Source organism: Liolophura sinensis, chromosome 8, assembly GCF_032854445.1.
Source record: "Liolophura sinensis isolate JHLJ2023 chromosome 8, CUHK_Ljap_v2, whole genome shotgun sequence".
Classification (NCBI taxonomy): Eukaryota; Metazoa; Mollusca; class Polyplacophora; order Chitonida; family Chitonidae; genus Liolophura; species Liolophura sinensis.
Window position 1 is genome coordinate 44,665,458 of NC_088302.1, and position 26,821 is coordinate 44,692,278.

The following is a 26,821-nucleotide window of genomic DNA, read 5'->3' on the forward strand; positions in this document are numbered from 1 at the left end:
ACCACCGCCTGGTATCCTTTTAAAATTGCATTTTTGAGACATGTTGATACAGTTGCCACCTCCTGGTACAGTTTTAAGAATGTATTTTTTGAAACATGTCGAAATAGTTGTCACCGCCTGGTACAGTTCTAAGAATGTATTCTTTTCAAACATGTCAACGCAGTTGTCACCGCCTGGTACAGTTTTAAGAATGTATTTTCTCAAACATGTTGATACTGTTGCCACCGTCTGGTACATTTTAAGAAAATTCTTTTGAAACATGTCGATAAAGTTGCCACCAAAACCTTGAATCCTTAAAACCACGCAGTGGTTACCTTCGGTTATGCATTGTAACATAGAAGCCCCCAACCGTCCCCTCTTCCAGCCTGTGTTTATGTTGTGTTTTAGAGGATAGCTGATTACAGAGTATGTTGTCCGGTAATGTAAGAGTAAAAGCACATTCCCTCTCCCTGACTTAACCAGCGACCCATTTACATGGACATTATTTGAAGACGCAGTTTAACTTTGCCTATGAAGGCGGTTGTTAAATCAACACGTGCTGGGACATGCTTCCTGGCAATTTACCTCAGAATATAGAGTTGGCTGAGTTAATTGAGTCGGGTTCTGTTAGTCCGGCTCCCGGAGTTGATTTACCTGGACAAGGGTCAGTGTGTCACTAAATCCCCTCTAACAGACCCACACTAAAATCAAACGGGATTCCATAGATTGCCCTCACTGATTTCAAACTATGTCGCAACATAACAAGCATAGGAAAGCATCCAGCGAGAGTTTTGCCAAAAGGGTTAGGTAAACGATTAACAAAGTGGCTCGTCCGTCTCTTGTGAATTGGTTCGGGTATCAGCCACGAATGTCAGGAGAATTGACAATGCAATAAAACCTTGTAAACAACCACTGTAAACACATGGACTTTGATGGGCTGATTTCTGGTGCTTTTGAACTCTGGTTTTCCCTGACGACTGTCACGACGTCGAGTTGTAGAGACCGCGCCGACGTCCTGCCCGGCGCATCCCAGTCATCCAGGCCACCATAACGGGAATACGTCAAATACAGAGCCCAATAAAATAACAGATGTTGTTTTGTCTGATTTTCTAACCGCCGACTACTCCTGCACAAATGCACATAGATGCAAACAGAGCCCAGCTAAAAGGGAGCTAAGATTCGTCATGAAATGACAAAATCCACAACACATGGAAATTAATGTCCAGATATTCAACTTAATCTCATACAAATTTATTACTAGAGAGAGAATGTCATGTTAAATTGTTAACTGGTAGGAGAAAACTCCAAAAACAAATCCTGACCAAATTTACAGCGAGTAACACACGTCTGGACATCACTCATATAATAATGTGTGGTGTTGAGGAGGCGGGTGATGACATTAAATCAACTTTACAATATTACCGCATGTTCAAAAACTGGTATAAACATGGTTTGATTGTGTGATTTTGCCATTGACTAACTAACGGTCTAAATATACAACCAGTGTGGACTGGATTGGGACATCCACGTTCATTAATCTATTTGTCATGATCCACGTCGACAGACGCCTTTTTCCAAGAAGATAATTTTGAGTTCGACTATATAGATAGACTTGGTCTCATTGTGTTTATGATTTATTTATTTGAATGGTGTTTTACGTCCTACTCAAGAATGTTTCACTTATACGACGATGGCCAGCATTATGGTGGGAGCAAACCGGGCGGAGCCGGTGGGAAGCCCATGACGCGCTTGCACGCTAAACTTTATAGGTCACAGGAGTCCTCTTTATTAACGAGGCTTTACAACTTAGTATTAATTTATATAATGTTAGAATGCATGTGAATGTTTCTGTTTATATTACATATACATATAGTCTTTGTCTTTTGTTTACAGTACTGTTTCCATCTACACCCATTCTTAAGAGCGGCGTTAAACACCAGTCAAATAAATACACCCATTCTTATTGGTGAAACGTATATCTATACGTATAGAAAAGAATTTTTAAGGTGTACCGGTAAGCAAACGGATTTAATATATAAACCATTAAGCTTACATTTTCTCCGTAATTGCAAATAAAAATGTTTACACCTGCCATTAACAATAGATTTGGTATGTAAGAACGACGTAAGGATGATTGACAGGTCAAGGATAGGAAGGGCGGAGCAGTGACGGCCATGTTTGATCGATTCCATCACCAATTTCCTGCTCTAGCGACTTCCAAATTTCTTATTTTTTTATACTTTCTGTTTGGTTGTTGTGAACGTCGTTCGTGTATAAAGTTTCCACCCACCCTGACAACTTCGGATGGACACACCCACATCCCCTAACCGACAAATTCCAAGACAGTATTCATAAACGTGCGGTTTTGTGTGTAAAATCTCTTCCACTGCTAAGACTTGTTGTCTTAGCATTATCTCGATGTTATAGACGAACGGCCAAGTGGTCAAAAAGTTCAGATGCATTGTTGACAGAGAGTTTTGTTTTGTGAGAACGAGGCTACTAAGTGCTGGGAGCTACTGAGTCATAGTTGTAGATTAAAAGTTTAACCGCCCCGAGGCACGAGGGCAATAACCGTTGGGTGTTGATTGGCCGCTAAGACCAGTCCCCAGCCTCCCGAGTCTGCGAACTGTAAGAGTCAACATGGCTGTTCTTATTCTCCGCCGAAGGTCGATACAGTTTGCAAACTGCCATATTTCACAGCGTCTTGATATTTTGACAGTCGAGTCAGATATGTGACTTCTGACTAACACCGCGGTCACCATCTTTTCCAGTACACCGTCGGTTCCAATTCACATAGCTTATAGCACTCATCAGCCAAACCCAGCAACTGTTTTTTTTTTGTTTTTGCTTTTTTTTTTTTTTCTTTCGCGGAGGAATGGCTGTAACACCGACTAAAGTATCCATTCTGAGTATACAGAAATTGACTTTCTATATTTCAGCCTTGACTGATGCCTTTATTCTACGCATAATCTTGCGTTTTTTTTTTGAAGACATCAATGTTTACAATTTCAACTTTCGCATTCTTCAAAATGATTATTTTTTCTACTGATTCACCAAGGTCACGTTATGAATGTTAAGTACACTGTCGTCTGTGCAGGTCACAATATTAGTTCATTCAGAAGGCATATGTTCCTACCTCTACCGTTGTATCTGGGACATAGTGCCACGCTGAACATTGAGATGTATATACTTATACATCTGTCAAACATGCGGGTCTCCGGTTTGTCTTAATAACAAATACACGTGAATGCCTGTGGCTTCGGAACATGATTATCTTCTAAAACTTTAAACATCATAACCTGATTCTGAGGAATGTCAAATAAATCATTTGTCTTTTATTGTAAATAGTATAAAATATTGGCTCCTCAAACAAAGCGATCACTCTTTGAATCTCCGTGTTCCCAAACGAAAGCTAACATCATCTAATAAGGCATATGTAATTATATGAAAGTTATATTTTAATTTCAGATAGCTGTAGTAGGTTACTCTTTCGACTAAATGAAATCTCACGAAGGGTTAATAAGAGATGTTTCATGTCTTGTGAATATAGCATCTCTGTTCCATCGTTTTTTAACAGTACATGTGCACCAAATCAGTGGCTGTGTTAAGACTCATAATACGTCCAGTGCTCAAGCCTATTAATTTTACAATGACTATAATTCTACAATCTTTTGATGAGACAGAGGTAGAGGTGGCACTGGTCATCTGCTAACACAAAATTTATTTTATCTCTGCTAGACCATAGCATTTTGAGTAATTCTAGGCATGTGCCGTCCAGTAATTGCAATTAACATCAGTGCAATATCTTTTTTATGTAATTCTACATAAGACATAGTTCTATTTACATGAACAATTAGAATAAAACACTGATGTAAACTGACAAGAGGCTGTATTTCACAGGTTATGTGACCATTTGTGACCTCTCACATTGCCCTCGCTGTTCTGGTTTTACTCTCTGTGCTGTGTGCCTTTAATTATGTATATTAGATGTTAAGGGATGCATATGAGAAAACAAAATTCAGATAATTCGTCAGTGAGAAAAGTAACATGCCATGAGAAACTATCGTGTGTTAGGCCCAGACTGCAACCGACTTCATCATAACGATTCACAGTATGACGGTGATACATTTGTGGTTTCTCTTTGAACTTGCTGTTGAGTGTCGCTCAAACAAAACCTTGACTTCCCACCAGAGAGGGTGTCAAATCAGGGTGATTAAATGAGATGAGCTGTTCTTTAGCTACTGAGAAGTGAAATCTCCGATAATCTCTGCAATCGTAGAGAGGCTTTAGGCAGTGTTTCTCCGTAAGAGATCGCCTGTTGACGCATTCCTTGCTCCCAGCTAAGATACTTCCGAGAGTTACATCCCATTGCGTCTAACAACAACCACAGCTTTGTCCAGATTCTCGCCGGACTGTTTGCAGTTCCCGCCTTGACCTGTCCGACAGCTTCAGGAAACATTCCTGAACTGGAAGACAGGCCGCAGATATTAATCTAACACCTGAAGTATCACAATTGGTGATTTATTTCCCTCTTGTCACCCTTTCGCCGCATTCCCTAAAAAAAGACCTTTTGACCTTCACAAATACGGACTAATATCAAGGATTTTTGTATTTATCCGCAGTTTTTTTGTCAAAGGACATGCTCTTTTTTCTGGAAAAAGATCCTCTCGAAATAATCTCGAAAAAAATAACGGATGGCATAAATTATTTCATATTGGCTGAACTCTTGCACTCTGAATTATTTTATCCATTAAATATTACTTGTGCAATTTAACTCAGAACCTTTACCCGGAACGGTTCCAGCGTGTCAAATGCTTCTTTTAGCTATACATTGTTTTACTTCCAGTTTAGACAAATGTATAAAGCCTTAAACGCACGTAACGGCGGTCACATTTATCTAGGTAGGCCGTGCTGGTGAGGATGGTCAACGGCGTCAAAGAAACATTGTTGCGGTTTTTCGAGAGGTTAGCCTGATTCCATGTGTCAAGTTTAACAAAACTAGTTGCCTTTTGGGGGTGTTCTGCCCAGTAACACACGTGGAAGTGGCCAAAGCTGTAACACTGTGTGATTCGCGCAACACAAGCATGTGCCCCAGACCTGACTCCAGCAAGCCTTCTGGCACAGTTCGCACTCCTATATGTTGACTCTGTGGGGTTACATCATCATGTGTTAGCTTTTTGGCCTCTCTTTACATTTGGTGAAAGTGCATTAGAGCTTTAACTTGCATACCTCACAGTTAACTGTCTTCACATCACGTGTTTCCAAATTCGCCGCAGACAAAAATGACAGTCATATCAGTTATTTCATATTTCGCTTTGATGAAATCCTTTTTTATTTATTTGCTTTGAATCGTTCACAAAGCAAGCCAATACGACACTGTTTGACTTCCTAGTGACTGCTTTATGAACTGAACATTTACAGCGGAAAATGTCTCCAAGAGGAAAGTTTGTCATAAATCAATCCCATTGACAAAAGGTTCACATTATATAGATTTACGTGAAAGTACTTTCACTTTGGTATGTTGAAGTTTTCATGCGAGCACAGTAATCTTTTGTAAAACAGTATACATTAGTGTTTGTTTCACACAGTGAGAACTCGTACTTTGTCAGAAAAAAGAGGTTAGACAATGAAAACGGTTAGGTCATGTCCACGAAGTTACAGCGAGCAACTAAAAATGAATGGCATTTACACTCCAGTGGATGGGAACCCAGGGAGTATCTGGAAAATTGATATGGATTGATTTTTTTTAAACAAACGACGACTTATGTTTATTCAGTGCGTGATATATATTGGAATTCATGTGCATGCCAGTATGTGCCCTTCAAATGGGAAAACTTAATATCAAACTGAAAGTTAAACAATGGCTGCCTGAGAGCATAGGGCAGAGATAACAAACCTGGAACATCGTGGGAATCCCTCAAATGCACGTTATTTACAGGTGCGCATGCGCTTTGAATGTCTTGTGAAACTCATGTGCCATTTCCTAATGTTTTCTTGCTCTGTATTGCTGGAGAACTTTAAACCCAGGGCAAGGACTGTACTATTGGAGTCAATAACAACAACATAAAGAAACACGTAATTTATTAGTTTGCTCAGTTGGTTAGCGCGCTAGCGCAGCGTAATGACCCAGAAGCCTCTCACCAATGCGGTCGCTGTTAGTTCAAGTCCATCTCATGCTGGCTTCCTCTCCAGTCGTTAATAAATTTATTAGTTTGTTATTTTTGGGCTTTCTTCTGGGATTCCCTTTTTGCAAATGGTATCTACCAAAACACACCTATCTATATTTAATTTTTGCTATATTTTGCTATCGTTAAATAAATAAAGAATTAAATTAAAAATTCACAGTTACTTAGTAAGAGTAACCACTGATGGCTTCATTGTATATCTCCAGTCATTACAATCGGATTTCCATTTATTCGACTGTTGTCTATAGGCCCTACAGGTAACAAAGTTCGAAGAGTCATTACCGGGCTTTTCTTTTTTACAAGGTTAGAATGTCAGAATCAAACAATCACATCTTTAGTGTAGTGTTAACCGTGTCATCAATGCATTCTTGTTTTCAGTTCCAGGGATTAGAAGGGCGTGGCGAGTTAACGATCCGCCTTGTGTCGTTTGATAACGACTATGGGCTGACCTATGACGGAGGATGCTGTGATAACTGGCAGGCCAGGGGATGGGGGTGTATGCAGAAATGTGATTACGTCATGAGAGTCGTCATATCTGGTCTCAGCAGGTAGGTTCCGTTCCATCATTCGCGGTGAATGTTGTCATGTAAGTTGTCATCAAAATGGGACAATGAAGAAATGACGGCGTATTGCACAAAAGCGGTTTTGGACTTATGTCAACAAGTTGATTTCCATGCGATTTTTGGACCCTTTGAGTTAAAACTGGTAACACATTACAAGCCATTGGTGATTGTAGATTACCAGCTGGAATGATTTTCATTTAGCGTCCATCTAAACACGCAGACGTGTTTGCAAGCGGTAGTAAATCTTTTTTCCAGTCACAGGTAATAATAAGCACACGACCGACACCCAGTGTTTCCACCACCAATGACTTTCACTCACAAGATTAGCACAATACACCCACGATTTAACTCTGAAGAAACTAACAGTCTTAATAGCTCTACGACGATACCATTTACTTTTGTGTGTAGTGAACAGTATCACATCATTCCATTACTCTCTCAGTGGTGTCCAAAATATAAACTGATACTAGGTTTTTTTTCGGTTGACCCTTCACTAACAAATGTCCACTTAGACGCTTATAGAACATTTTTAGAATGTTTTCTTTAATATATGTATGTTGGACATGAGCAGTATTCATAGAGACGTCTAACCCTTTGAGTGATGAAAATCTTATAAACTCCTGTGTGTTGAGTAAAGCTACTGGGGCAATCCCGTTATGCAGAGAGATATCCTATCAGTGACTCTCCACAAGACGCTTCTATCTTTTCACCTATTCATGTAATGTATGTACCTTAATATTTGTCACATGAGTTATTAATTCGTAAATGTGTTCATATGGCTACAAATCAGAGCCTTTCAGAAAATTCTGAATTTTCCCAATTTTTTAAGCCGTGTAAAAATGTTATAGAAGATTAGACAAGGGGTGAATGTTTTTGTTAATTACGTGTCATTTGCTTTTTTGCGCATGAGATATTTGGCACGCAAAGGAGAACTGTTCCTCTAGGGTGCTTACGTCATGTGCCAATCATTGCCTTTACATGTACTCCCGAAAGCTTACGTAATACATGTTTGTGTTTGCTTTGGCCTCTCTAACGTAAGCCAGCTTCATCTAGGTTAAGCTACACTTCATCAAAGGCTTATACAGAATACATAGTGAACTTGTAAGGGTAATACTTAACCGTAACAACAGTGTCATCGTGCATTTGGACTCGAGACCCAATTCAAATGTTCATATACACTTCTCATTAGCGTTCTGTAATACAATAGTTTTCTTCTCATTCCTCCGTTCCACAGTTCTTGTGTGCGATGATAAAGTCACAATCCTTTCGTCAGTGGCCATGAACATTAGTTATTAGTTATTAACAGTGCACAATACATGACAGGGTTAAAAGTTGTGAGTACTCCAGGCGTCGATACTGTGATATGTGGACATCGGGTGGGACACCTGGTGTACCGTACTAGTGCTCTCATACTCTGAAACAGGTTTGTCAGAAAAAGTCATAATTCATATTTTCACTTGATTGTTATTTAATGCCATACTCAAGAATTTTTCATTTATACACTGGCATCCAGTATTACGAGTGGAGGCAACCACATTGCCTGGGGAAAGTTATCGAACTGTGGCAAGATACTGACGAACATTCAAGAATGTGACCTGCAGGTTTGCACGCGATATTAGTGCACACGAAGGCTTTGACCGCTTATAGTTACTTAACCAAAGTAACTTAGCCAGTGTATAGTTTGATATTCACAACCAATATTAATGTACCTGTGTCTCGTGGCTTCACGTAAGATGACGTACCGTCGCTTGTTGTGACCCACTTGTAGATAACAAAAGTCTGTTAGTCACTTGCACCTGAAAGACCGTGGCTTAACCTGTCTGGAAGGCCAGCTTCTGCTTGAGCAGTGTCTGCAGGGTCATTTCCAGGCCTGCAAATGTGTATAACTAGTGTGTTTGCCGATTAGAGTATTAGCTAGGTACATAGATCCTTGATTACAGTTTGAAAATATTGCCCTTATCGCGTGTTACCAATATATACTGACTGGTTGTAACAGAAATGAATGCTCCTTGTTGACTTGTGAAGTTCCCCTGGGTATATATGACGTGTTGTGGTGTAAAGACGTGGGTGTTGACCCGAAGCCCAATATGATAGAAGAGGTCGGTAATGTTTTCAGGAAACCAATATATAGTTACGGGTACATGTGCAACAGGACTATTTAGCTGCGACTGTAGTTATGTCTGGACATGCTACACAGTCCTCTCCTTGTTGGTATCCTCACCTTTCCACGAATCACCGATAGGAGAGCAAACTTTGCCAGCCTCACACAATGTGCTTTACGTGCCACTCACAGCAACCGACCCCTTTACCTTAGCTGACACCGGTGGGCATTTCGGAGGGGCTTCCTGTGGAAATGGTATGCAGGTTGGGCGCTGGGGCGACCTTGAAGGCTCTGAAGCCAGTCACGATTCCCTACTGCCCTAGATTGTACAACCCGCCTAGTTTCCAAATACAACGAGTCTTAGAATGACCTGTTGACGAACTGATGCGAAAGACACTTCCGCGTGCAGTGACATGTTCACTTGATTGTATCAACGGTGTGCAATGAATTGACAGTATCTGTGTTAACACAGGATGTGTTTTGTGTTTGAACAAATAGCTCTCACTTATCAGATGACAAGTTTAGGTATTTAATTTAAGGTTTGGCCCGTCATATGCCTGCTGCTGGGCCAGTTTGTCACCACCTCACCAAATCGATCCTTGTCAGGTCTTGTAAGGCAGTGCGTAAACAATCTGGTCGTGAGAAGCTAATTGATGTTCAATGTATTCGTTTTGACACATGTATTTGAGAAGAAGACGCTTAGCTGTATCACAGTGACCTAATGAATGTCAGACGCTGGGAACTCCTGTTGACACACTGCCGCTGATTGGTGGATTAAACCGAACGACAACTGACTCATTCGACAATGGGTTGAATACGCACCGCTTGTGCCGGATCTGCCAATGGTTCTGTTCAGTGTGACGAGACCACACGGTGTTCGTCATCGATAATTCCGTGTGACTTCTTGTCTAAATCTCGTTCCAGAGGACACCTTCACACCGTAGGGGTAGTCTTGTTCGGCTGACTTACTCATCGTGACGAATGCTGCTGTTATAAATTGTGAGGCATTTGGCTGAACGTTTTATGATTTTTTCCTGAAGTACTTTGGCATATGGTTTTGGGTTGCATTTTAAGGAATGAAAAGCATCAAAGACATGTCTTTCCCATACCAATTTTCCCCCGGCAGATCCACAAGATAAATGTATGCATTGACAAAAAAAAATTTTCGTCTCTTATTTTATACATTTTGGGCTGTAGCGATCCAGGTGAGTTATCCAATCATAAATACTGTAATACCAGGCGCGGTATCTAAACATAAATACCAGGCGAGAAATCCAATCATAAATACCCAAATACCAAGCAAGGAATCCTATCATAAATACCCAAATACCAGGCGAGATATCCAATCAAAAATACACAAATACCAGACGATGTATCCAATCAAAAATACACAAACACAAGGCAAGGTATCCAATCATAAATACCCAAACACCAGGCGAGGTATCCAATCATAAATACTCAAATACCAGGCGAGGAATCCAATCATAAATACCCAAATACCAAGCGAGGTATCCAATCAAAAATACACAAATACCAGACGATGTATCCAATCAAAAATACACAAACACAAGGCAAGGTATCCAATCATATATACTCAAATACCAAGCGAGGAATCCAATCATGAATACCCAAACACCAAGCGAGAAATCCAATCATAAATACCCAAACACCAAGCGAGGTATCCAATCATAAATACTCAAATACCAAGCGAGGAATCCAATCATGAATACCCAAACACCAAGCGAGAAATCCAATCATAAATATACTCAAATACCAAGCGAGGAATCCAATCATGAATACCCAAACACCAAGCGAGGAATCCAATCATAAATACTCAAATGCCAGGCGAGGTATCCAATCGTAAATATTCAAATACCAAGCGAGGAATCCAATCATGAATACCCAAATACCAGGCGAGAAATCCAATCATAAATACCCAAATACCAAGCAAGGAATCCTATCATAAATACCCAAATACCAGGCGAGATATCCAATCAAAAATACACAAATACCAAGCGAGGAATCCAATCATGAATACCCAAACACCAATCGAGGTATCCAATCATAAATACCCAAACACCAGGTGAGGTATCCAATCGTAAATATTCAAATACCAAGCGAGGAATCCAATCATAAATACTCAAACACCAGGTGTGGTATCCAATCATGAATACCCAAATACGATACGAGGACGTGTAAGTATTATTTATGGTCAAATTGCACCTACTCGAAAAATGTTTACCTTTAGAGCATTCATTTGGAATGTTTTCTCCACACGCGGGTTGTTTATAGCAGTTACAACCTTAACTGTCATGTCCTCCATCTTTAAACCGTACAGACGTGATCTAAATGAAAAATACTAATGTGGGGAGTTAGACATCAATCAATTTAGATAAATAAATAAATAAATAAATTAAGTGTTGTGTAGTATCCAACGTTGATTTAAAAAATATACTAGTTATTGACTCATTCACTCATATATTCCTTCGTATCGACCAGTTTCAAAGCTTGCTGGAGCTGTCATCCTTAGTAAAGATGAATGCAGCATTATTTTACACAGAAGGTCAAGTCAAATTTGTGTAGATAATACGTGAGCAAAATACACCTCGATTTCCAAAGGATAACTAAATTTAAGCTCCTAGATTAGTTATTTTTTCTGCATTGTGTTTACACTCTGGCGTGACGCTGCCCTTGGGAACAAATTTACCTTGCTAAAATGTTTCATTTTTCCTTTAAAGTAAAGCATCATGGAGATTATTGATAAACCTCCCTGCTTGCCATGAAGTGACATTCTTTTACTCTGTTGAATTCACCTCAGGTTGACTTTTAGTCTAGACTTTTAGATTAATAGTTATTTTGTGAGATTAAATTCTGAAGCTTTTCATCGCTTAGTTAGTAAAATTATAGTTTTCGTTGTGCTACAAAGTTCCATATACTATACTATCACTATGCATCCATCCACTACTTCAATTTTATATCTGTTTAAACTACACTGTAAACTTTGCTTTGGTTCAGAACTACGCTGTAAACTTTGCTTTGGTTCAGAGCTACACTGTAATTTTTGCTTCGATACAATGCAACTTTTCTTTTAGTTAACCGCTAAATTGTCGACCTTTGCTTTGGTATTCAACTATACTGCTAGGTTTCTTTTGGTTTACAGATATAATGCAAATTTTGCTTTGGTTTACTATCATACTTCTGCCATTGCTTATGTTTACTCCTACATAGTCACCTTCGCTTTGGTTTACTGCCACAGTATCACCTTTGCTACTATATTGCTACCTTTGGTTTAAAACTATACTTCCAATTTTACTTTTTTTTTCTCTCTCTCGTTGTTTACTAATATACTGCCAATTTTGCTTTGGTTCTTTCCCCAGTTATGATATCAATCAGGAATACAATATCAAAGACATATGATTCATAAATCGCACTACTGCAGATTATATCTTTCTTTGAAAATAGTAATGTTGGTAATTGTTGTGCAATTCGGAACAAATCTTCAGAAAATATTTCTAAGCTAAATATTTGTCGTTAACTTGTGTTGTCCTTTCCTAAAGTGACGTCATCATCGGCGGAAGCGTGTATGGCGAATGCATTCAGTTTCCGTTTGACACTGGCGAAACTTGTGCTGAAAGAATTGACCCGAGCAATGTTGATTTTGTTGTAAGGAAACAGTATATGTAGTATATCTTCCCAATATTGCAATTATTATTGAACTAGTCACGTGATATTCCGTGGTTTAGTGTGTTAATGTTGAAAGTAGTTCTGAATTCATTTGATGATATAAGGAACGATCACTTCTTTTCCAAATAAGACATGCACTTCTAAAATACAGTTATCACAGGACAACTACTTCAATAAAGCCACATCTTTATCCTTGTATAACGACAACTGGGAATTCTTAAATTAAATGCAACACTAGACCGAATGTATAGATGCATCAATAAAGCATTCCACAAGAAGTTTTAAAAAATATAATTTTTATTTTTGTGATGTTACACAACCGTAATATCACAGGTCAAAGTTAGACGAATCATACTCATTGAGAAATCGAAAGCGCATGCAGTTTTCTCCAAATAGACGCGAGTTTTTTCTGTAACCTGAGCACGCAGATGTTTCAGCAAATTTCACCCGAAACCTCTTTTGTTTTTTCACCACATGTAAGTGGGGAATGAATGACGTGACATCGTGTTTCTGGTTGATCCCATGGCCTTGTAAGAATTCCTTATTCGAAGCTGATTGACAGAGTTACCAAGCAGTCAGAAGAAATGTCTATAAACATTTAGGTCTGTTTTCATCCATAACTCTAAACAACTCATGCTATATTTTTTGTTGCCTTTTCTTTTAACTATATGTTTCTCTGAAAACCCAGCTGTCTTCAGCTTCAGTATTGATAATTATGTCGTTATTACTAGGCGTTGTTTCAAAATGATTGACTTTGCCCAACGTCAAGTACTTTAGAACGTCACAATGCATCCAAATATGAACATCTGTTCCCAAGAACATTCAGTCTTGTAGTATCACGGTTGAATATCTTTAAATTTGTCACTTACTGTCCCAGATTTGTTGGGATGTTATATTTTACATATCCTACTGTCGTTTAGGTGAAAATCAACACCGAAGACTAAGTTCGCATTCAGTTCAGAAAAGTAAACTTATGTTATATAAGAGACTTAGATCACCGAGTTTACGTCCTATGACTGGCCAGTCACAAACTGTTGTCCATATAGAATATTACTTTCAGGTATAAAACATATCTTACTGTTTGCATAGTTAACAAGTTTGCAGTGTACATGAATCAACTTCCCGTAATGTAGGAGAAACAAGCGATGGAGGAAAAGTCTCTTTTTAATCACGATTGGATATGTACAAGCAAATTAATCATTCCGCCAAATGCAAATTAAAACAGTTGACGAATGTGGGTTAGAGTTCGATGGGTCTCCGCTATACGATTAAAGTAACGCCGTATGCTGTGAAGAGATCTCGAGCGGGAGCAAAGGCTTTAGTAGATTTGGGAGGAATCTTTAGGACAGAGAAAAAAAGGACGTAAAAACATCATCTGTAAAACAAATTCAGTTATCGATCCGTCCAAATCTTCACACCAGTTTGACCGGAGGTAGCAACAACTGGCAGTGTTGACTGTATCCAATAAGCATTCAAGACAATAGTTTTGCTTAACTGCTGGGTAGAGTTTGCAGATGTGATAACAGCATGTTTATTTTCAATGGCTACCAGGCTGTCCAGTTCGGTCAAGGAAGATGGTAGCGGTATTTCTTGTGTTGTCACCGCGAACGGAAGCGGAATTCCAACAAGTGGTTGGTGTCTGCTGGAGCCTATCCCCTGCTGGTATAACCCGATGTGTGGCTGGGTCAACAGTTATGATATTAGGGTTGGGATTAGCGGAGGATAAACAGTATCTGAAACCATTAGAGTTCGGGTCCGAATTGACTCAAGACCTCGGGGTACACCACGTGTTAGGGGCTTGCTTCCTGAGGCTGTTTGTCGCCGACGACTCCGACAGCCAGTATTGATCTCCACCCGCTAATTCTTCAGGCAACTCAGAGAACATTCTCAAGGCAAAATTATGCAACCTTTGCAGCTACATGAGTATGGATAATATGCTCCTGTCCGGAAAACAGACAATCCTGGTCTTTGATGTAACGACAGATACGCCATGCGGTTGTCAATTCCTGACGGTTCCCCAAGAGGTAGCATAGCGGCGGGGACTGGAACATCTTGTCAGGCCGCGTGGCATACTCCTCCAGTGAATTCGTTGACAATCAATTAAACCAACACAATCATGGAATATATTTGTGTGAAATAGCGCTATTGTTTAAGTAAAATTGAAGAAAAGCAATGCCTTCGGTTGAATTTTTTTCAAAAAGCCCAATACATTGCTTTGTTGTTCTGGCTTGGGCGTTGATATAGAATAGATCGATCCGTGAATTGAACATATAAATGTTGGACAGCTTAGATTAAATGTAGAAATAATAAACGCCTTAGGCACAGTCCAGGACAAACTTACAACTTGAGGTGCTTGTTCGGAAAGTATACTCAGTGAAGAAGACAAAAACGTCAGGTTTCCTGATTCATTGTATTGCTCAGTGGACCATAGGGTTAGAGTGGTTGGGTTAACTGCATGGCTGACCACGGTATTACTCACCCCATACCCGATGGCCTAGTTCCAGTAATAGGATCACAACTGTCACGATGCCTTGAAGTGCCACGGATGGTTCATCAGGACAGCCTGATCGAGTGTAAGGCTTCAGTAAAACGATACAACAAAAGCAAGTCCTGAACAGCTGCGAAATCACATAAAAATATATGTTGTCCGGCATTCAGTGGAAGGGCACCTCCTGCTCTATTTCCTCTCAGGTCATCAACTTCTTAAAATTCCGAATTCTTATAACATCGTACACATTGACAATTTCCGATGAAGTGGCTTTATATACCCCCTCCTCCACAAGGACTACTGTACCATGTTACACAGTAAACTGGTAGTCAGTAGAGGCTGTGTGTCAGTGGTTAGTCTGTTAAGTTGAGCAGAGGTGCCGTTCTACATAATAGGCTATGCGTAAGTGTGTAAGTAGAACAATAGGCTGTGCCAGTGGTAAAGCTGTAGAGTAGAGCATTAGGCTGTGTCAGTCGTTAGGCTGTTGAGTAGAGCAATAGGCTGTATTAGTGGTTAGGATGTAAAGTACCAACAACAGGCTGTATCAGTGGTTAGGCTGTTGAGTAGACCATAAGGTTGTGTGTCAGTGGTTAGGCTGTTGAGTACAACAATAGGCCTGTGTCAGTCTTTAAGCTGGTGAGTAGAACAGTGGACTGTGTGTCAGTGGTTGGGCTGGTGAGTACAGCTAAGGTGGTGTACTGTATTAGAGGTTGATTTTGTTGTGACCCAAGCACACGTCAGAAAACAGAAAATGGACCACAGTTAAGCCTAAGATATTTTATACAAATCGAGACATAAAAAAATATGAACTCTTAACTCAAATTAGCTGCAATCATATCGCGGCCACGCTACCATACCGTGCATGGCTACCTCGTTACAGCGGACAAAGTAGCCAGACATCTAAGCAGCGAGTTAACGAGGCAATGAGGGGGCGAGAGATCCTCTATTGTCCTCCATTCTGATTAGTGCAACGATCGGCAAGGCGTTCTTCTCGGTAGCTTTGTTTTGTCAGTTCTACAGCTATATATTATTATCTGTATTACAATAGTTACATTAGTTACGTGTGTATGTTCCCCACTAACAGTTGTCCGACTAAACTATTGGAAAACGTAAAGCCTTAACAAAATGCTAAAAGGATACATAGCTCAGCGTAGGATTTTGGTCAACACTAGAATCCACACATCATGTAACAGGCATGAAAGTGTCGCCATGATTATCTTACAGCTCTGTTAAAGTGTAAAGAATGTGGGAAATGCTCTGTGTGTTGTAAGGATTGGCGATCTCAAAACATTTCATATGTAAAAATCAATAATTTCTGACACTTTTGATTTACTGGTTTTTGCAACACCCAAATGTTTGTTTATTTTCAACAATTCCGGAATGAACAAACATAACATCAGACAAGTTCATAAGGTGATTTCATATTTTGTAGCATTTAGCTTTGGATGAAGCAGGTGGAATTATTGATCTGCGACCTCCATATACAATCCACAATGAAAAAACCTTGAAAAAAACACAAATAATTAACATACATATATATACTTCGTCACCTTTTGTGGCTGTTTTTATCAGCCTCCGTTTGTTAACTTACGTTAGCTGACACGTTTTTGAAATACCAACGTTACGAGATGAAAATTTAAAGTAGAATATGCATATACGTCCTTGCCCTTGCTGCACATCCACTTCTCGTAACAACTGTTTTTATTAAGGTCACGATACGGCTTAAATATTGCCAAAGTATCGTAAAGCCATTATCATTTATTCATTCAAATCATAAAGAGATATTGACAGGCAAGGTTCAGTTCACACCCTCCCTCCCCCTAGGTATCATTTTACCCATTCTGAAGTTAATATCGTGTATTATTTTTATCTACTTCATTGTTTTATAATACCAGATATCATGTAGTAAATTCCTATTATGTGGTCACTTCTGAAGTCAATAATATGTAGTCTGACATGATACTGAAATCACGATCACCGCTGTAGTTAATAATATGTAGTGACTTCCTAGCTCAATATCTTGGAGTGAAACTTTAAGCAAATATTAAGTATTATTCCTAAATTTTATATTATGTAGTAATCTAAAGTTGATACTATGAAGTCATGATATAACACAGAGTCTCATAAAGTCAATATCATGTAGTACGCCGACTCCTTGGCCTGTTCGAACTATCTTATGAAGTGCGAACAGGTATGGCCGACATCATGTTGGTTTAGCGTCGTGAGTTTTCAATCAATAATTCTGTTGTTAAATAATTTATCTGTGTTATCATTTTAAAATTTTTTAAAATTTTCCAGTGTATGGTTTTTCCGTGTTTTCAGAGAATAACCGCTGTGGTGTAGAATGTGGGAATCTAAACCATGCCTTATGTTTGTTAAACTACAACACAACACAAAGATTTGCGCTCCCAGGGGACTGGTGATAATGTAGTTGTTGTTTCGGGTTGGAGCTGGAGCTCCAAATGTTCTCTTTGACGAGGCACAAACGTGACAATTCTTTTCATTTGTTTTTTCAGGGCGAACGACCATGTGTTTTTATTCCATCGCCCTTTAATGTACAACAAAAACAACATAATTTTTGACGACTGTCCTTGGGCTACCGAGCTCAGTATTCCTTTCGACACTTGGCCGGTGAGTGACCTTTCTCTTTTCACAGGGTAATTAAAAACAGCAGCTGAGTCTCACAAGGGCGGCCTTCTTCCTCCCACGAAGCCCGACCCCGGCAATGTTTGGACACCTCATTCTGCTCAGTTCTGACTGTTGTGCTAAATGCTATAAACACAGGGTCCTGGGGAAGCGATGATGGCCATGTTCACGGTTCACAATGAGAACATGCAAAACAATTTTAAACAGGTGATTGGCCAAAAGATCACGTGTTTCCAACCTTGCACGATCATCATGGCACGGGCGTTTTGCCTGTGCCCCACCAGCATAGTTCATATAGCTCATACATCGAGGCCTTGGCACCTTCTCTAATAATGTTGAGCAATACTGCGAAAGATCTGATCAGATTCAGGTCTCTTTGTTGTATTCACGAATCGTGCTTGGCCATGAATCGATTGAAGGACTATTGTAATGATATACGGCCAGTCGTTTGTGTGCCCATCAGTTATATACGTCAAAGCCACGTGAACGTGGGCCTCAGATCAAGCTTTTTGACATCTCTTTGACAATCCTTTGATCTGCCGACGCGATTGCTATGTATCATTTCGGCTTACCTTGCGTGTTCGGCAAAATTCACATATATGGAGATATGTATTCAGTTCAGGTTTACCCTGTAGTCTACAAAATCTCCATTTTGGCGGGTTCTAGTCAGCCAAGATAATTTTAAGAAATTCTTTGTTGACATTTACTTCCAGATCTTTTGTAGTATCATTGTTTTCGTGTTGACATTGGCATTTTTGTCAAGAGCCCAGAGTTTGTTTTTCACTTAATAAGGATTACCGTAATCTTCTCCTGTTTAGCTAAGCTTACAAATATGAGAAAGCAAACACGTTTCCAAATGATGGGGTTGTGAAATATGGCTTGCACGAGGCTGTGGTAGGGCTTAGTTAGTATAGCACCGTCAAGGAATTCTACGGCTAACCTTGGGTGGGTAAGAGTTATTACGTGAACACAAATACACTGCGCAGCTAATGAATTTTGTTTACAATCTTTACCCATTGTTCTTTTGCCTTCTTTTCAGGGCCAGGTAGAATTAAGCGCATATTTTTATGACTATGATGATCATGACGACACGACGCTGCTGGTGGACTGGTTTGATACACGGCTACGCCAGGAGTCCATCTCCACTAAGTTCCGCCACATGGCCGTCATTGGCAGTCGGAGGAATTACAAAACCAGGTACTAACTTCAGCAAGTTATAAATCCAATATCCCTAACCATCTCTTAAGACAATTCTATCTCGCATAAGACTATAGTCCTATCTGAGTTTTTCCCATGGTTATTTAACTTAGAAAATTATTCGCTAAGCTCACTTAAAATAAAAGGATCCTAGACTATTGTAAAGCTAAACAAGGTAATTCAATTAATCAGAGTAATATCAACATGCCCTCAAGTTCTTGCCCTCAACTCACCAACTAGAGTACACGTAGCTTAATGAGGCCCATACAGGAGAGTGGAAGGTAAAGGTTTTATTTCAATATATTTATTTATTTTACCGCTCTAGGTCTTCTACACTATTAATTACATTTTACGTATCTGATTGTAGATAACTCATTCATAACTGATGAAAACTGAACATTGTCAGCAAACAAACTGAACGTAGCCATGTCCGCATATCACATAATGCTGTGGTGGAACTAGCAAGATCTGAATCTGACGTCATATGTCAAGCCGTCATGTTTCATTTGAAGGTTCGACGTGATTGTGAAGATTTTGAAAATTATGTATCCGATTTGTGTCTCTTAGCCCGACAGAACAAATGTACATAATACGTTTGAAGAAATGCAATGAATAGTGTGGACGTCCATCGTTGACATTTTCGTTTGTAACAGAAATTAATTTCCTTTTCTTTTTTATTTTTATTTCGTTTTAGACTAACGTTTGACTGGGCAGTGAGCTGTGCCGGGTTGTCGAACTGTATACGGGACGATGTGAGGCAATTTCTTGATCGGATAGACAACCAGGAATTCCACTCTAAGGACCCCATTACCAGTGCTGCTGCTGCATCCGGTGAAGACCCTCCCAAGTCCATGTCCACAAAAAATACCGAAAGCACAACGACAGGAGAGGAGGTGAAAATCATGACCAATAAGACCATGCCTACCCGAACTGCGCCTACCAACGGAATATGGGGGTGGAAAAGAACCACGTCCGCAGCTGTGACCGGCCGTCCTATTACAGGCGTGCCAGAGGTTCGGCCAACAGTCACCGGTGTCACGAGGTTTAAAACGATGACAAACTCGCCAGAGTCACTGAATACCAAAACGTCAGAAACTACGCCAACAACGCCAGTAACATTAGTATCGGCATCGACAAAGGCAACTCGGGAGATAACAAGGCACCCATTTGATAAATCATCAACAAAGTATCAGCGGACAAAAGTAATACAGATGAATTCTCCACATCATTTGTCTACAGAGGCGACTCGTTCTGCAACGAAGAGTGGGTCAACGAAAATCCCAAGTAAGGCTGCTGTTAAGGCTACTAGAACTATGCCCAGAAAGACGAGCACAGCTGTTATTACGCAAGATCCTATATTAACCCAAGACTATTTTCCTACCACACCATTATCGTCTCCCACAATTTCTACACCAGTTCCTCTGAATCTAACGACTATTAATAGCAATTTACCATCAACAACTGGTTCATCACCTTGGACCAAGCCATCTACTACGAAGGGTCCATATCGCGGTCGAAAAAATAAAAATCCGTTTAACGGCCACCCTCCTCTTCCAGGATTCAACGGAGCAGCGCGAGATATTACCCCAGATCTTGATGTACCTCGAGATCATATGCCATCCTTTTCCCGAAATCCAGAAATCAGACAACCTCCAAAGCGCAAAAAATACCCACCTCGTGGTAGACCAAGATTGCCTGGCAGAAAGAAAAACTCTCGTCCAAAACCTCGACAGCATGGTCGCCTATCGAAGAGTGAACAGTCCTGGGGAGGAAATGTCAGCCAACCCTCACCAGATGTTCCAAAGAACGAGAACAGCAAGAACTTGTCGCATTGGCATGGCTACCACCAGATTCCAGGTCTTAGACCACATCTGAAAGACAAGCATAAAGGTTACAGAAATTCATCCGAAAATGGCACAAACGAAGACGCCTCCCCTCCCTTCGAAACAGAGGACAGTCCGTTTTCAAAATCTGAACAGGAACAAAATCTTGCAATGACTACAGCAGCCAGCAGTAGCCCAGACTTCATTAGTCACAGCTATTATGACCTGTCGTCAAGGAATGGTTTCCAGTCTGTGTCAGCTATGAGACGAATACCAACCACCAAATCTCGCCATGATGAACCCAGACCAATAACGGAACCCCCACAAGAAGCATTTCCTAAACTGAACAATAAATCGGCGGAGAGGCGTGAAAACCTCCATGTTCCATCAAAAAAACCGGTGGACACTGCAAATGGGAGGAAGTCAAAGGAGCACACTGGATCGTTAGGTGGAAGTAGGCGAAACCCTTTCACTCGGCCGAGCCCCAAAGGGAAACATTTCCATGTCACATCAGGAACTAAACGTCTAACACCCAGGCCCAGAGAGGATGATAGACGTGTGTTCAAAACATCAGCACCAATAATACAACCTGCAACCACAGTCGCCTCACTGTCACAATCGGAGGTATCTACGCACGTACATGACGTTACCTTGTCTAATAGTCGAGTTCATAGTACAGATCAGCTTTCCCAAGGGGAGGACACAGCTGAGCCTTCAAAAATGAAAACCACACGGACACACACACTAGGTGATGTCACGCGCAATACTAACCAGCACGCTAAAGATTCTACCAGGTTCCAGGCTACAACCAAACGTCAGTTTTCAAATCCAGAGAGCACTACTGTGACAACGACTACTCGGTTCGCATCTTCAAATGAGTTCACCAACATCGGCAAGGACACTCGTGTGACACTGCACGACACAAACGATATGTCCGATTCTTTTCATACGTTTAATTATGTCAGCAGTGAAGGTGATTCCAGATCAACAGTAGATGATGAACAGTTCTTTACCGAACGTGACCTGCACATGTTCGTTACATCCAAAGACACGGACAAAAAATTAAAACAGCGTACGACCAATGGTCACGATGGAATTTTCAGCAGTGCTACAACCAGGAAGCCAGGCTTAAAAGGAGAGACACGTGATCTGCCAGACAGAAGAAACAGTATAGGCTGGTTCAGAAAAACCACAAAGCGAGTGTATCCGCTACAAAACGTCGAGGAAAGCGCTTCTATGGCTAGTCCCAAGAAAAATGGACAAAGACCAGGACATTTCTTTCAAGGTACAACAACGCGTCCCAGTCGGTTTTCAACTGGACAAAAGTCAAAGAATCTCAAGCCCTGGTACCGTGCCAAGGACACCGATCATTTGTACGACATCATGAAAACTATTAAACAAACACAAGCAATAGCCACCGAAGAAATATCAACTCAGCCTTCATCTACAAACTCTAAGGATGACGCCTGGCTCACGGAAATACAAGGCAACACTAGACCCGCTACTAAAGAAATAATACCAGGAAGTAATCGCAAGAATGTTCCAAAGTTCAGAGAGAGGTTTATTCCGAAACGAACGACAACGGATGGAACTGGGGTTTCGCCTTCACATATTACAGCCACAGGACCATATCATAAAAACAGACGCACGGATAAATCTCCATTGGATTCAGAAGTTAAGCCGACCCATCCGTGGCTGCGTACAGGAACTCGTCGTAAAAGACCCACATTTCCGCATGTACCAACCAGAGCCCCATCTCCTCAGTTGACGCCAAAGAAGTCTGATGCAGACAGAAAAGTTTCCGCAAGTCCAACAAATGAGCCATGGCCTGATTCACCAACTCCTTTGTTTACAGGACACGATGTGGCAAACAAGGAGACAACAGTAACACCTTTGCCATCGATGAGTTTACCCGAAACAGTGGGTTCACGAGAAACAACGCGTGTTTTCACCTCAGAGACCGCTACTAGCAGTACAAGACATACTCTCTTTCCGAAGTTTACCAAGGGACAAATTAGCAGAAAAACTACAGTCAAATCTCCATATTACAGTAAAGGATCTCGAAGAATGTTTACAAGACCTACAGTATCAAAGCATGACTCTATTTCTGAAATAACACGAACGTCACCATCTTCTGAAGACAAAAAGTACTACTGGAAGCATGCAATGGGCACATCAATGTACCCTCAAACGACGACTTCCAGATCAACAAACCCGTCGTTAACTCGAACAGTATCATCACAATTAACGACGAAGAGGAGCATTAGCAATGGGCACTACACCCGCGGGACACATACACAGCGAACAGCTCCATGGACCAGACCGACGACTCGGACAACATCAACCGCAAAATCTATATCCGACAAGCATGGGGTGACAACCACTCTCATGCCTAAAACCTGGCCAAGACCGTCCATGCTGGATAATGACAGGCCCTTGCAAACTGGTAAAAAAGTTAACACAATACGAACTGAAATAAGCCATAATTTTCCAAGAACTTCCACCGCACAAGTAAAAACCTCCATATTTCCCAAGAGACGATTCAAATCAACTTATGCCACGAAAGAGGATATCAAAAGAGTTGATACTGCTACAGAGTCGGATTCAAAAGTATCAGTGGATTCAAAAAATGAGGTTTCATCAACTAGGTTTGACAAATCCAGTTCAACCGGGTGGAATGCAAGTGAATCCGTCCCAAATGTAGAGACTGTAACCTCATGGTGGTGGAACACTCCCTTGTTAAACCCCAAGATAAACATTCCTACAAAAACAGAAATGTACGGATCGTCCAGATTTCCAAAATTCAAAACACCGAGGTGGAGGAATATTAAAAGGATAAATGTAATGCCTAAGAGTAGTGAGAAGTCACGCAGGCCAACAACAACAGCTACAGGCACGATGTCAAAAAAAGGATTCCCAATGTCAACTGAAAGCTCATTAGTGACTAAGGAGAGCGACACTGTCGATACTATTGCCGCAACAACAACTAAATACACCTCTCTCAATCTGATCGACGATGATAGCCTCGGCGCAATCGAGAATTGGTGGAAACAGTTTGCTCCTGATGCTGATTCTTCTAAAGAGATCACCTTGGCCCCATGGACGCAGAACACCTGGAGACGATTTCAACCGACGCGGATGGAAACCTCAGATACCACAGAAACTAATGTCCCACAACACTCGATAGCGTCATCTGGAGCCCCGACACACAGCATCCAGACAACAACAATCCCGTCATTTAGAAATAATAAGGACAAGAAAACAACCCAGAAGATCGTCACCAGAAGTAAAACTAACTCAACTTCTATGCCAACAACTAAAGGACGAGCCATTGTCACCGAAGTATCTACACAGGGAGACGTTGAACTGAACCCCATAACTACATTCCCACCTTGGAAAGAAAACACTAGGACGCGACAAAGAGGTCAAGTCCAAGTGAAATCAGTTCCTACCACGGAAAGAATATCCACAACATCTACTATACGCCAATCGCAGTTTACATCAACTGTGGTTCGACGAACACCGACCAAGACAACTAGTAAAGCCAATGTACCACGCACAAGATTTCATACAACTGAATTCCCCTCAACAACTCGAAAGATTCGCACTACATCACCGCCATGGACTCGAAACACATGGAAACGGTTCAAACCCGTCTCGCCAGAGAGTTCACCAACTACAATCCCTACTTCACAATATCCAATGGAAGAAGAATTCGCTTTGTCCACAATATGGACCTCGCCTATTGCAACTGGCACCACCCCTGAAACGACTAAAGTACAGGATAGCTTATATAGGACCACAAAGGAGGCCCACTCTCGTTCACCAAACACACAAATCAGGACTACAACCACGAAAATCCCAACCACAGAAAATATATTTGATGATTTGAAGTTAGATCCGGTGAATGAGGATGATTACGAAACAAAGTCAACTTTAGAACCCAAGGAAGAGGATGACTACTTTGAAACTTCACTGTTTCCAACGTCAAAAAGGACGTACAGAGATTTTAGCACCGAGGAAGGGGAAGGTTTAGACACCCAAATATATCCAGCTGTGGCTAGTAATACTAAGCCTGCTGAAAAAGATTCCTCGATTGAGGATATGCTGAATAGCCAAGAACCGAGCAGGAAATGGTTTACCACAACACAGCCAACACCAGATTACACATCGATCATAACGAGTCCGCTGGCTTTTATAACAGAAAACTTGAAAGACGAAGTCAAGTGGAAGGGTGAACTCCTCGACCTGCTGGCTACATCAGGTACAACCTACTTTAAAACATCCAAAGTAACTGGAACGACCACAGTGTCCGAATCAAAAGTTGGGAAAGATATCTCTGTGGAAAAAACGACGAAAGACATAAGGCGAGTGTCTCCTACCAACGAAGATCAGCCTAGTGTTGAAATCTCCAGCAAAGCAACATCAGCAGCTAACAGAATTGGACAAGACGAAAGTATTCCCACAGACTTACCATTCATGACAGAAGTGCCAAATAGCACAAAGCTGATAACCGACTCAGAGCCCTCTATTGGGGAGTTGGCTGATGGCACGATATTATTAACGACTTTAATAACACCCTCAAAGACTCTGCCAAAAGCGAAATCTACAACAATGAAGGATAGAGATCTGGTGTCATCTACCAAGATTTCATCTTCTACTGCATCAATTCCTATCGTAACAGCATCCGGAACTTCCCTTACTTCCATAACAAGGGTATCAGAGACCTCATCCAATTTTGAAACATCGCCTTTGCCATCCACTTCCACACCAACTACAACTGTGTTGCAAGCTTCCTTAAGCCACATTGCAACTGCTTTGCACACGTCTTCTACCCCAATTACAATTGTCTCAGAAACTTCATCAACCAAAGCTTCAACTGTGTTACAAACGTCATCCACTTCTCCTAAACCAAGCTCAACTTTGTCTCCTGTATTAAACAGTTCAGTTGTAAAAATGGATTCAACAGAAGCACCTCTTACTGATGATCCCACTGTAAAACCTTCTTCCCTTTCTACAATGTCTTCCACGACTTCATCATCATCGTTTGGGAAGAGCAGCAATGGTACTTTGAATATCACCAGAAAAGAAATAATTCCAGAGAAGAACAGCTCTATTTCTAATGCCGGTTTGTTATCGACTTTAAGGACGCCATATTCTACCAGGGACCCAAACTCAATAAAAGTGACACTGCCAGATTTAATTAGTTTACATAATGGCACAACGAGCAGTGTCAGAAATGGAGGAAAACCAGACTTTGTTTTAAATGCTAACCCTGTGAAGAAAAAACGACCGCCCATAAAGATTAGTGCAGTTGCAGCGGGTGGTTGGCCAACAACAACAACGGCCAAGCCGACGGACCCGCCAACGCCACCTCCGACGCCAAAATGGCGGGAGATTTTGCCGGACTTAATAACATTAGTCAGTGTGAAAATACCTGTGCGGACAACCCCGCGTGCTGTAGGTAGAAAAACCATTAGTTCGTCGAAGCCAGTGTCTCCGGCCTCGCCTGTGTATCAAAATGCAGATCACAATAAGAGGACTAAGTCTCTAGATTTTAAAACTGTGGTAGAAAAATACTGGCCTGCCATTCTAGGATCATTCATTGGAGCGGTGTTCCTGACGGCAGCCATCTTGACATCTGTGTTATGCAAACAACAAAGGTACGTAACTCTTATCATAAGTAACATTCCTTTCAGATATTGATTTTATGTGCTTGAATGGCTTTTGTGTCGATCTGTTTTGATCAAAATCATTCTTGATCAAAAGTAACTATTTTGGTTTTCTCCTAAACGACTGATGCTTCTGAAGCTTGCATGTCGCCTTGTAGATGTATTGATGTATTGGTTAAATGTTACCATTTGCAAAGCACGTTTGCTCTCCTGCCGTACATTGGAAGGTCTGCAGCAACCTGCGTTTTTCTCCCACGGCTGTCCGCCGTCGTATAAGTGAAATGTTCTTGAGTAGGGCATAAAACACCAATCAAATAAATAAATAAATAAATCAAAGTATGTTCGTGATTTTTCTTGTTTTAACACGTTATCAACTCTCACTTCACCAGTCTCGTAATGAGGGATTATCATTGGCCATTTGCCTACATACTACGTGAGAAGCAAAATACCTAAGAGTTACGGAAATAAGTTTTCTAGAACACT

The 26,821-nt window shown here is 40.8% G+C and overlaps 1 protein-coding gene across 1 annotated transcript in view; it reads left to right on the top strand.

Annotated features, from left to right (window-relative positions):
• The window catches only part of LOC135473575 (mucin-2-like), a 94,035-nt gene that overhangs the window by 66,055 nt on the left and 1,159 nt on the right, over positions 1-26,821 (top strand). Inside the window, exons 2-5 of the mRNA XM_064753432.1 lie at positions 6,543-6,712; positions 17,517-17,631; positions 18,686-18,843; positions 19,538-26,329. Coding sequence (XP_064609502.1) covers positions 6,543-6,712; positions 17,517-17,631; positions 18,686-18,843; positions 19,538-26,329 — 7,235 coding nt within the window. The remainder of the gene's footprint in view (positions 1-6,542; positions 6,713-17,516; positions 17,632-18,685; positions 18,844-19,537; positions 26,330-26,821) is intronic.